Below are 12,544 nucleotides of genomic sequence, written 5' to 3' on the forward strand. Positions count from 1 at the left end.
TAGATCAGCATTTAGGGGAGACTTGTATCCGACGGAGCAAGATTCCTGTTACCATGTGATCGCTGTTTATTCTTCACTGAGAGAGTTGCTGATAACACAGTGTTGTTCGGGACACCTCTGATTTCCTCAGAAGGAAGCACCTGCACCATGTGGAAAAAAAGGTTTTGCTACAGCACACAGAAAATCACAACAGTGCCCTCGTCACCGAGTCCCCCAAAGGACTCTTGGATTTTGTTTGCACAGGCAAGCGAGCTCAAGTGGCTCACAGCTCCAGAGGCGAGAATAGCAGTCTGTTCCTCAGAGCTGGAAAAGACCTGCAAACAGCTGTGCTTTAGAAAGTGAGAAAGAAAACATTGTTGTTCTTCAACTGAGTGGTCTTGTTAGAAGGTAAACATGATATACCCTTTGAGAATAGTATGCAAAACAAAGATAAGCTGCACTTTTGGCTTGGATGACTGAGTTCCTGCCTTTCCTGTTGCTAATGAAGACGTCTTTATACTCAACAGAAGGCAAACAATGTGTTTGTGATTTTATACAGATATCTGAAATTAAAATTTTATGATAAAGCTAAGTTATTCAGGAAAAAGTATTTTGTCAGTTACTCACCCTCGTGTCATTTATGCCATGATTTCTGGAGAATATCCAATGTTTTTCCAAAGTGAAAGGGGACTGGGGCTGGGAAAATCCATCATGACAAAAAAAAAAATTCACAAAAGTACTTTAGACATATGACTCTCTGTATTTCTCTGTAAGTCTTCGTAAGAACTTCAGAAAATGTAAGTCACAAAGTGATTTAAATACAGACAATACCATTCGAAAGTTTTCCATCCATAAGATTTTATATATATATATATATATATATATATATATATATATATACATTATTTATTTATTTTTTTTAATTCAGAAAGGATGCACAAACTGTGACAGTAAAGACATTTATGTTACAAAAGTTTACAAAAAAAAATATTAATGAAAGAATACCGAAAAAAAAAAAAACTGTAAAACAGTTCCCACAAAACTATTTAGCGGCACAAAAGTTTTTAACATTGATAATTTTCACTCTCTCTCTCTCTCTTTTCCACATCAATATTCTTAAGCGTCATGTGACACTTAAGGCTGCAGCTGAAAATTCAGCTTTGCCATATCAGGAATAAATTCAATTTTAAAATATATGCATATAGAAAACATTTAAAACAATATTTAAAATTGTAATAACATTTAACAGTATTACTGTTTTTACTGTATTTTAATCAAACAATTTCAGCCCTGATAAAAGACTCCTCTCTAAAACATAAAAATATCTTATTGACCCCAAACTATTTAGTATATATTTATATATTGGTTAGAGTTTGTGATTGGACAGACTGGTAAACATGGGGTGCAATCTCATCATGACATTCCCTTCAAATTATCTCAGATGAAGTGATTTCACAGGTATCCAAAACACTTTGAAACACATACCTGTGGACTAGTTTGGCACTATGTTGTGTGAAATGATTTTGTTATATGAAAAGCTGACTGTGTAGGTGTCAGCATGTTTCTGCATGCATGCTGACTCATTCTTAAAGTAAATTTCTATTGCAATATATTGTAAAATACTTGGTACTGCTGAGATTTGTTGAGACCTGTCTCCTGAGTAGTCTTATTAACCAATAGATTTTTTTGTACTTTAATAACCATTGCCATATTGTGGAAGTAAGGCTATATGCACATTTGACTTCCATGACAAAAGTTCTCATGTCATTCCTTTGATAACATGCTTTTTTTTTTTCAACTAAACCTTTGACTTCTTTTAAACTAAAGCTCCTTAAAGGGATAGTTCACCCAACAATCTAAATTATGTCATTAATAACTCTGAGCCAGATAACGAACAAGAGACTGAGTCGTTCTCGAGTGAAGAACCGGTTGCATCGGTTTTCGGATCACCAGTAGTTCTTTCGTACAGTTCGATTAAATAAACCGTTTGAAGAAAACAGTTCAGCGGTTCTTTTGCACTCGACCTAATGGCGTCACTGGCGATGATTGCCCTTGATTCAAGCCTTCGGGTTACCCGCGGTCATAACACTAGCACAGAATCAGTTCAGAATCAATCACCAAAAGAATCAGTTCAGAATCAGTCAGTTTGCTTCACGCTGAATCACACATGCACAGTATCATCAGCTCCTCGGTTCTCGAATCGGACGCATCCGACAGAAACGGTTCTTGACTCGAGAACGACTCAGTCAGTTGTTCGTTATCTGGCTCGGCTCGGTGTTCATCTTCAGTTCTCTCTTCACAGCAGTTCAGTCAGTGTACTGTTTGAAGGTAAATGAATTACTCCGGGACATTGGTTTCATTGAACTCAGAGGGAGTGTTAGCCACATTAAAAAAGTTAACAGCTTAAGTCATTTGTGGATTAATGTGTATTGGAGACGTGAACAGTTTAAAATGATTCAGTTCGATTTGGTGAACTGGTTCAAAAAGATTTGGTTACATCGAATGATTCGTTCGCGAACCAGATATCACAAACTGCTTTGTTTTGAACTCTCTCACAACAGACACGGAAGAGAAGACAATGCTGAATAAAGTCATAGTTTTTGCTATTTTTGGACAAAAATGTATTTTCGATGCTTCTAAAAATTCTAACTGACCCTCTGATGTCACATGGAGTACTTTGAAGATGTTTTTCTTACCTTTCTGGACATGGACAGTAGACCATACACACAGTTTCAATGGAGGGACTGAGAGCTCTCGGACTAAATCTAAAATTCCGAAGATAAACCGAGGTCTCACGGGTTTGGAACAACATGAGGGTGAGTTATTAATGACATCATTTCAATTTATGGGTGAACTATCCCCTTTAAATATACAGTATTTTTAAAGACTTTATCACTTATCAGCTAAACAAATCTTAGCAAACATTCTACCTAGAGAGGAGGAAAAAGAGGGGGGAATGCACACACCACAAAAAAGCACATTCCTCTAAAGAATAAAACTAGTCTGACTAGACCGAGTTGGTTCATAAACGCACGGGAGGCTCTGTTTTCTCAGCTATTCTTTCCTTAATGTGCACATACACATTTCCTCATACTCCAACTTTAAATCATCATTTAAATGCTTTTCAGCATCATGTGGCATAACAGATTAATTAACTCAAAGTCAAGAACCATCAATTATTATCTAGAAAACATGGACAAAGCAGAGGTGTGTACTATATAAACAACCATTGCACAGAAAAAAAACTTCCTTAACTTCAAATAAGGAAATATTGGAAGCACTACACTTGCTGAATGAGACATTTCAGAGTATGGATATTTTAATTTAGACTGAGGCTGTCAAGCTCACAAAAATAAATAAATAAATAAAAACTGTGTGCTATAAATAGTATTCTTAAGCCATATGATTAGTTATTTACTGAAAACCTTGCCTCTTCTTTGCAGCATTTATTCATGAATACAGTATAAGCATTAAGCTATTCAAAACACAAAGAAAAAACAGATACACTACTGTTCAAAAACTTGGTCAGTAGGATATTTATATATTTTATACTAGGCTATATATAGGATATTTAGTAGGAATTTATTTTTATTGATATCTTCATAACAAATCATGACAAATATCAGCATTGCTTTTTCAAAGAAATGCCGTTCTTTTAAATGTTCTATTCATCAAAAAAAGAAAAAAAACAGCACAACTATTTACTACATTAACAAGAAATGTTTCAGCAAATCAGTATATTAGGATGATTTCTGAAGAATCATGTGAAACTAACAATGCAGCTTTGCCATCAAAAGAATAAATTGCATTCAAACTATATATTAAAACAGTAAACAGTCATTTTAAATTGTAAAAATAGTTTGCTATTCCATTTTGCAGCCAATCTTACTGAGCCTAAAATTTTGTACCGTGTCTCACCAAATAAACATTTTCAAGCATTAATCGGGGAAAATGTATATTTATAAATTAAAATTCACAAGATTTTTTTTCTTCAAATTTATCAATTTCATTACTTTCACAGGGCTGGAAATCACAATTTTAAAAACTTTTCCATGACCTTGACCGTGGGAACTTAGTCACCAATGATTCTGTAAGACAAGCACCAGCTAGTTTCTCAATGCAGTAATTTATGGCTGAGGCTGGATCAGACATGGCTGGACCAACAAGCACCAGGATGAATGCTGAATACAGTCCTTCTAACAACTAAAGCCATAGGAATTAAACACAATCAGTATTTACCACGCTAAGCATGCTTAAGATCCTTGCACTGATCACATTACCTGTGGCAGCTCACTGATATAAACCAGACTTCTGTGGTTACAGAACACAAGGTTTACTTGGTTCTAAAATACCAAAACATTACTTATTTAGCCCATAAAATCTCCTTAATCTAATGTTTGTCAGAACCCGCTTTGAACCCACTGAGAAATCATTTTTCATACAAAAGGATGGAGGAAAAACAGCTACTAGACCCCCATATAATACATCTACCCTGACCCCATCCTCCAAGCTGGAATGAGTGCAGAGCTCAACAACAAAAGCAGTCCGCCAACATACTGTCATCAGATACAGAAGAGGGGAGTGAGAGGAGCCTTCATGGAGAGCCAGGTCACTACACCTCTCTGTTTCCTACACAATCTCATACACTGCAGGGTTTCTGAACTGAACCGAACACAACAAGCTTGCACTTTCCCTTGAAACTATGTCTAAAACTGTTTTTAACTAGTAAAACTATCAACAATTGGTTAAAAGCAACAAAAAGCATTGTGAATTTCTAGAAAACTGCCATGTATGAAATAAAAAAATACTTCCTCTTTTTATGTTAAATTTTATTATTTTACACTCAGTGGTTCAGAGTAAAGAAAAGAGGGCATTCACATAATCTACTCCTTTTTTCTCTGTAAACAAAAGGTTGCAGAAAAATAGATCTAGCATAAGTCTGCACTATGTACTGTAGCTAGTATGGAAGCTTGTTTCTCCCACGGGATAAAAATTCAATAAAAAAGGTCATTATAAATTCTCTCAGAATTATACATTTTTTATCTCCCAATTCTGATGCTTTTCTCGACATTCTGAGAAAGAAAAAACTGAATAGTTCCATATAATCTTAGAATCACAAGACATTACGTCAAAATTGCAACATATAAATGCAGAACTGCAAGATTACACTCGCAATTCTGAGAAGAAAAAGTTTGAATTGTGAATTACCGGTACATATAAAATTTGCAATCACTATTGTGAGATAAAAAGACGATTACCTTTTTTTTCATCTAAAATGGGCTTTCATAACAATTTATATGAATATCATTCCATTTGATACCAAATAAACAAATACACTCTGTTTAGTTTAAAGATTTCTATATATAGATATACTATTTAGAATAAGTATTTAGAAACCTTCTGGCTAGCTGTCAGACTTAGTTAGTTTGAGAAAATGTCTGCAAACATTTATGTGCAGATGCTTTATGAGTTAGTATATTATTAAATAAATGAAATGTATACATTAAGTGTGACTGAAGTGTACAGACGTGTTTACTTTACTGGGGAACCTATAGGTTTCCAAATCCTGCAGGTGTGATACTGTCCTGTAGCTCAGTATCAGTCTAGCGAAAGTGTGGGAAAGGAAACTGCACAGCAGACTTTTTTCCAGTCTGTCACCATCCCAGCTCAGCATTACTGGCATCAATGGAACAGGGAGGCAAGAGTCCCAGTCACTCTGGATTTGTGAGGCAGGACTGGAATTTAGAGGAGCATGTGATACACAGCAGATAAATCCTACAAATCCCCTCCAGTTGAGCTCTTTCAGTGTTTCTTATTCCTGTGAAGGTGGATACATAGATCATAGGTGAAGGGTCATTTCTAATCTGATAACAACAGACAGAGGGGTCTAAGGTCTAAATAAAACCAAAATCAATGTAGGCATCACAACATTATAATGTAAGGCATGAAAAATTTAGATTCCTATACATTTAACTGTTATTCAATTTTTTGTGTTTTTGTAGTTTAACTTGAAGTGAGCATTAAATGACTGCAGCTATAGTCTAAATGTAAAACTAAAGAGCATGCACAATTAAATATCAAATATCACTACAAGTAAAAATCTTGACTAATAACTGATATGGTGCATCCCTATGTACAATAGCTTTGTGTAAAAAAGACTAAGTCATTGTTCAGGGAACAACATGAAATACAGATTTTTCATTGTTGGGTGAGCTATTCCTTTAACATGATGATATATAAATGGAAATGACATAATATTTGGCATGTTAGACATATGTGTTAAAGTACTGTAATACTTGAAGTGACAATTTAGAATAAACAAGCCATTTTATTGCAAATAACCAATCTAAATAAAACTTCCAGCAAGAATCACCTTTCAGTGTGATGAAAAAAATCTTTATATTACGTTTAGATATTTCTAAGTCTATAACAGATAGTAAACAGCCAGAGAAGTAAACAATGAGAAAGTAAACTACTAAAGTGCTTGTTGGTTCTAACCAACTCTGGGCACATAAAATTGTAGGTTTGCAACTATCAACTTTCATTGTTCTTTTCCCCTTCCTTTTATAGAATAAAAATACAGTCTATCTTGTCGTTTTTTGCTGTTTGAGCATCTTTCTTCGTTTTAGAATCATGTCATGAAGTCTTTTGAGTCCCTCTTTGAGACCGTCACCAATGATGGCACAGGTGGGCTGCAGGTGCCACAGTGTAGAGGGTCCCAGTTCATTGAGAGAAAGCATGGTCTCTATCTGTGACAGTGACAGAGCCTGTCTCAAGTCCTGCTTGTTAGCAATAATCAACACAGGCACTCCTTGATTTTCAGAGGAGCAGATGATTTTGTGAAGCTCCGTCTTAGCCTCTTCCATTCTCTCCGTGTCCAGAGAGTCCACAACGAACACGATGCCATCAGTGCCGCGTGTGTAGGACTTCCAAAGAGGCCTCAGTTTCTCCTGGCCGCCAACATCCCAAAAGTGAAACGTCACTGTTTGTGAGTCCCCGACAGATACTTTGACTTTCTCTGCATTGAAGCCTTTGGTGGGGACAGTGTTGACAAACTCATTGAACTGCAGACGGTACAGGACCGTCGTTTTGCCTGCAAAGTCCAGACCCAGAATAGCGATGTGAAGAGAATTACAGAACGGAAGGCTGGAAAGAAAGTTGGGTTGCTCTGATAATCCGTTCCCCATTTCCCCTTAGGAGTATGAGAACAATATGAGTTTAAGATGATGTTCCATAGGTCCAAAACCCCAGATGCACATCCAGAGCTTGCCTAAAAGTTCACACACAGACATATGTTGTTTTTAAATGTTTTTTGATAGATATAATACAATTTGCCTGGCTGCAAAAATCACAATTAATCTTTTGTGAGGGTGTTTTAAAAACTTACCATTTTACATGCCAAACAAAACGATACTTTGTACGCTCTTAAAAATAAAGGTGCTTAAAAGGTTTTTCACAGCGATGCCATAGAAGAACCATTTTTGGTTCCACAAAGAACCATTCAGACAAAGGTTGTTGTTTTTTTTAAGAACCATGTCTTTATTACCTTTTTATAATCTAAAGAACCTTCTTTCACCACAAATAACCTTTTGTGAAACAGAAAAGTTCTTCAGATGTTAAAGGTTCTTTATAGAACCATTTAGACGTAAAAGGTTCATGGCATCGTGAAGCACCTTTATTATTAAAATTGTGGTAAAGTGGGTTAAAGTTTTTTTGTTACTTCTGTGATAGATTATGATTGTTAATATGAACTATCATGGCACAGACCATATCTTACAATAGTTACAGCTTTTAAGTTCGACTTATTGATCTGCTACATAAAGAATAGACTACTAGCTGGTGGGGCTGAGACTAACAAGATTAACAAGACAGATCTTGATCAAACTAGTTAGAGCTGGAGAACCACTAGTCTACACCCCCAAATAACCAGCTACAATGTTCCAAAAACCAGCCTGACCACCTTAAGCTCACATGACATGGCTTTCCACAAGTAAAAAAAAATCCAACTTTACAATTTTCCATTACAAAATAAAGACCTTTGTAAAAGTTAAATGACACATTTTAATTTTTTTATTTTTTATTATGTCCCACTCTATCTGAAAGGAATTTAAAAGCAGTGCCTAAATGTGTACATTACAGTTAATAATTTACAGTACATTTAGGAGGATACAGAAACATTAAAAACTCAAGTCTCAGAATACAAGTATATATCACGAATCCAATATCGCTCACATTTCCTAGTTTGGCATAAACGAAATGTGTTAGTTTCCTAGTTTGGCATTCACCTCAACTACAAATTTCGAGAAAAAGCATAGATAATTAAAAAATATATATTATTAATCTGAATGCGAGTCTGTAAACCCACAGGAACAAACCGCTCAGAAAAGAAGCATATCTCAATGATGCAATATTTCCTAGGAACAGATGAATACAGTTCTGCTGACGCCGGGAGGGCATTTCTCTGGAAGTCACTGTCGTCCACCTGTCGAATCGAAACCTTTCTGAAGGAACCCAAAGTCCATGTAGATATTCTATTTCTCCAACCTAATCAGTAATTACATCTGTATATGATGAAAATGTAAATTTAATCGATGTGACAGCAGCTCTAGAGAAAATCTGTGGCCGTTTAAAGCGCATGATCCGCAGTCGCGTTTTGAGCCCACATGAACTATTCATGACGCGCTGACAAAACTTGTTTTTACCAAATATAAAGAGGAGCCTATATTCATTAATGTTGGTTAAAATGTTTAAAACGTAACTCTTACCACAGTCGTTCAGTTAACTTACCGTTCAGACTTCATGCTTCGTTAGAAAATGTAATTCATTGACGCTCTGCTCAGCTTGCTAACCAGCGCGTCTGCACGCGCACGCACGCCGCAGCTCATTTGTTTACCTTCAAAATGATTGGTCAACGGGGGGTATGCGCCCATAATGAATGCAAAGAGATACACAATAAGAAATCTTTTCGTCTTTTTAGTTTAATTTTCTCTATACATATATTTCTTATTTAAAAAATGAAATTAATAATTCTAACATTTTGTTTGAAAAGTAGCTTATATATTTCAATGCAGTGCTAACGTTTATTTTGTATATGCAACATAAAAAACATATTCCTCTATTTGTAACTAATCTATCTATCAAATTAAAAGAAAGATAAGAATGAAGACAAGAAAAAAAAGAAAAGTCAAGAAAAGTGTATAATAATGTGGGGTTCTCCATAAAACATGCAGCAGGACTCATTAGATAAAGCAGAAAATTGATGTTTAAACTAGCTTTATCTGCACACCACAACACAAAATTCTTTCTTTTGTCTTAAAACAGATTCAATTCTTCCAGGAGTTGGTTAGCTTTTCTTCAACTCGGTCCATTAAGGCACTATATACTCCTCTTCTGCGGCGATGTCTCTAAAATACAGGAAGTAAAATGTTTCCAAGAAGGTTAAAACACTCTGTGTTCAAAGGTAGAGGATAAATATGAGTGTTCTCTTTGTGCTCACTGTATAAGATGCAGATTTTGGAGGCCATGGCATCTTTGGTAGTATGAGTCTGGGGTCCCATTTAAGCTCTGCTGGTTTGAAAGTGTCTATTTGGCTCACTGTGTTGCTGTGAGAAGGGTTCAGGTCAGGAAGGCTGTCATTGACTGTGAAGACGTTGAAATAAAATGCAAAGCTTTGTCAGTAATACTTGTAAGGCTACTGCATGGTTTCAAAGCCGTAAGGTATTTGCTCTATATAAAGGATTTTATTACTGTTAGATAAGTATTACAAGGTTGATTACAATGGCAAAACAACGGCAATCGAATGCAATACAATTCAGTGCTGAAAAACCATTGTTGTTTCTCTCTGTTTTCAGACATGACGTCTTAATGCAAGTAATTTTACCTGCTCTTAGGCACTGAGACTTTAGGATCAAGCACCCAGGATCCTTTTCTAAAGAAGACACCATTTCCGGCATTCCCTCAGCACACTGCATTTGAATAAGGAGTGTTTAAATGTCTTATAAAGACTGTCATCTAGTGTTGATATAGTGCAATGCAGATAAAGTAAGCCATAATCTTAGTAGAAACTTACAGGTCTGAAGTTATGAGGTTTTGGATCTTTGTACGGCCCCACTGGATACATCCCCGCTCTCACAAACAGCAGTTTCGACTCTAGTGAGTCTGGTGGTTTGTAAAATTTGATAAATGGTTGTGCTTTACATCCCTTTTGCTCAAGTCCAGGCAATATTGAAGGAGTAACATCATTAATCTTTTCCCAAATAAAAGATTTTCCTTCTACACTATTGTTTGATTTAACCAGGTGAATATTTTTGCTCTTGATATGTGGCAAACCCGAAGATCTGTACAGTTTTGGGGTGAAGTCTGGGGCTTTTATGTTCCATGGATCGATGGGAACTACTAGGTGTGGTGGGATGAGTCCACAACTCCTGCTTGAGATCAAGTTCTGACTCACAGAAAAGAGTAGCTTTCTTCTGAGGTCAACAGACATGGGAGTTTCCAAAGGCTCAGGAAGATTCATTGTGAATCAGCCACATCTTAATGTTCAGAGCAATAATCTGAGACCAAACCATACAACAAGTTGTAAATAAACCAAAGATTACTGGAGTGAACTGGAGTGCAAGAAAATAGCATTTCAGTCATTCTACTTCAAAATTTCCCATTTAATTTAGTGTGTTACTTGCATAATCTTTGTACTTATTTAATAGCAATTTCTGAGTTAAAATTGTAACTACACCATTTTTTTAAGTAATCTGTAAATGCATAAAAATGTTACATAATCCCATTAGCAACCTCGTAAATTCCATTGAATCTTAATGAAGAATATAAGTGCATATCACATATGCAAAAGGCACAAGATTAGATTTGGGTGGTAGAAATGCAATTATATAACATAAATAACAATAAATAAATAGAGCAAGACCTAATTCTGTCAAAAGTACATTTCAAAGGAAATAATTCCTAAAATCACTTACCTTTCTTACAGCAGCGTGGCTGTCGTTCATCCACGACAAAGTAGACAGTAAAGAGTTCAAAGGCTGTGCTTGATCAAAAAAAAAAAAAAAAATAAAAGAAACAAAAAGAATTTAAGCCAGCTCAGCATGGAGCAGTGGATACAACAAGGTTGCCAGGCAGCAAGAGTTTCAAGTTCTCATTCAGAGACTGCCTGTGGACAGAGAACAGTGGGGACATTGTTGAAGAAACAAAGAGACGTCTTAGCAACCATCAAACTATGAATTAAAGTCAGTTTAAATATGAAAAACTTTGTGGAACAAAAATACCAACGAAATATACCAATCTTCAGACATATATTCAGTTATAAATGAATTAATTACAAACATTCATCACCATAATACTGGGGGGAATGGCAGGTTATTATAGGCTATTCATTCTTTCTAATGTTTTTAGCAAATGCAGCAAATAGGATACATTCATATATTATTTCTTTCATGCTCATTTTGGCTTCCTGATTGAAATAACTCCTGTTTAAATAATGTTAAGTATTTAGCAAGTTGCTTTTGTGTTTTATAAAGGGATGCAAAAGTTCAAATTGTACTTTCAAATCTAATCCAGGAGAGGTCAGCAAACAACTGATTTAAAGACACCAACTCTCGATTTTAGTTGTCTAATCCTCTTAAACACCTACGTAACCTTAATATCACATAATTTATAGAACAGTAAAGCAATAACTAATTTAGATAAAGTATACTTTTGTAGCCTATAATGTTCTGTAAGCAGTCACTGAAAAGCAATAATTTGCTGTCATTTTTATATCTGCTTTTGCATCTCAAGATCAAAGTTGGGGATGGGAATAGATGAAGAAAACAGATAAAGCTAACACATTGTGAATACATTATGAGCATATAAAATTTCACTAACATACAAAGGTTTCTGAAAGATTAAGCGCTTGTTATAATAAAAAGATTTCAAAGCTGTACCATTAGAGAGGGTATTGACTTGACCTTGACTATGATTTCGACTACATACTCTATAAACCTTACATGAAAGTTCCAGAAAACAAGAAAATAGCAGACAGAACCAATCTCAAGACTGTAAGTGGCTGAACCAGTAGGTCAAAGGTCACAGCTGGGATTTATGGGGTCATGTTTTAAAAGAGCAAAAGCTGTTAACTGTCCATTGCACATTGTCAGATGTCCAGCTGGAAGGATAGTCAGGTTGGACAACCCTTTATAATCAACCGACTGGTCTTGAGGTACAACGTTGAACAATGAAACAGTGCATTTTAGCTTAAAGCGCTTTTTTCAAGTAGCATGAGCATCCTTGTAAAAGTTTACAATTCACACTCCTCTTAGCTCTGTCATATACAATAAGAAAAAATTTCTATATGGACTATTGATTCCTCTGCAGTCTCCGAGGTTTATGTTCATTTTACAAAAGCCTCAGAAGACCATAGCTAATACTGATATTGCTGTTTTGTGTTGACTTTTAAATGTACTTTCTTAAATTCATTTTATAATTGATTATATCGTACATGGGGACCTTTTTTTTTTTTTTTACAGAATGAGAAAATAGCAGCATACAGGTTTAAAACAACACTGAGGTAAGTAGT

General features: G+C 35.5%; 2 protein-coding genes across 3 annotated transcripts; both read right to left on the reverse strand.

The window, feature by feature from the left end:
• Positions 1–6,287: 6,287 nt before the first annotated feature.
• Positions 6,288–8,916, reverse strand: arl4aa (ADP-ribosylation factor-like 4aa). 2 transcript variants are annotated; one of them, XM_052577318.1, is made up of 2 exons: positions 8,767–8,916; positions 6,288–7,249 (listed from the first exon to the last, which is right to left on the reverse strand). In XM_052577318.1, the coding sequence occupies exon 2, from the start codon at positions 7,164–7,166 to the stop codon at positions 6,564–6,566; it is 603 nt and encodes a 200-aa protein (XP_052433278.1). In that variant the 5' UTR covers positions 7,167–7,249; positions 8,767–8,916; the 3' UTR covers positions 6,288–6,563. The 2 variants fall into 2 exon arrangements, with proteins under 2 accessions (XP_052433278.1, XP_052433279.1); XM_052577319.1 differs by lacking the exon at positions 8,767–8,916 and adding an exon at positions 8,345–8,755.
• Positions 8,917–9,240: 324 nt separating this feature from the next.
• On the reverse strand, positions 9,241–11,015 carry si:dkey-30e9.6 (uncharacterized protein LOC564083 homolog). Its single transcript, XM_052577317.1, has 5 exons — positions 10,950–11,015; positions 10,049–10,532; positions 9,860–9,944; positions 9,476–9,618; positions 9,241–9,383 (listed from the first exon to the last, which is right to left on the reverse strand). The coding sequence occupies exons 2-5, from the start codon at positions 10,493–10,495 to the stop codon at positions 9,303–9,305; spliced, it is 756 nt and encodes a 251-aa protein (XP_052433277.1). The 5' UTR covers positions 10,496–10,532; positions 10,950–11,015; the 3' UTR covers positions 9,241–9,302.
• Positions 11,016–12,544: the final 1,529 nt, after the last annotated feature.

The sequence above is a fragment of the Carassius gibelio genome, chromosome B15 (assembly GCF_023724105.1).
Source record: "Carassius gibelio isolate Cgi1373 ecotype wild population from Czech Republic chromosome B15, carGib1.2-hapl.c, whole genome shotgun sequence".
NCBI classification, from domain to species: Eukaryota; Metazoa; Chordata; class Actinopteri; order Cypriniformes; family Cyprinidae; genus Carassius; species Carassius gibelio.

Excerpts from the sequence above, each read along its gene's own strand:
- arl4aa (XM_052577318.1), bottom strand. The coding sequence starts at position 7,166 with ATGGGGAACGGATTATCAGAGCAACCCAACTTTCTTTCCAGCCTTCCG.
- si:dkey-30e9.6 (XM_052577317.1), bottom strand. The coding sequence starts at position 10,495 with ATGAATCTTCCTGAGCCTTTGGAAACTCCCATGTCTGTTGACCTCAGA. Across the intron at positions 9,945-10,048 it reads AACCTCATAACTTCAGACCT|TGTGCTGAGGGAATGCCGGA; the intron begins GTAAGTTTCTAC and ends ATTCAAATGCAG. Across the intron at positions 9,384-9,475 it reads CAAAATCTGCATCTTATACA|AGACATCGCCGCAGAAGAGG; the intron begins GTGAGCACAAAG and ends CCTGTATTTTAG.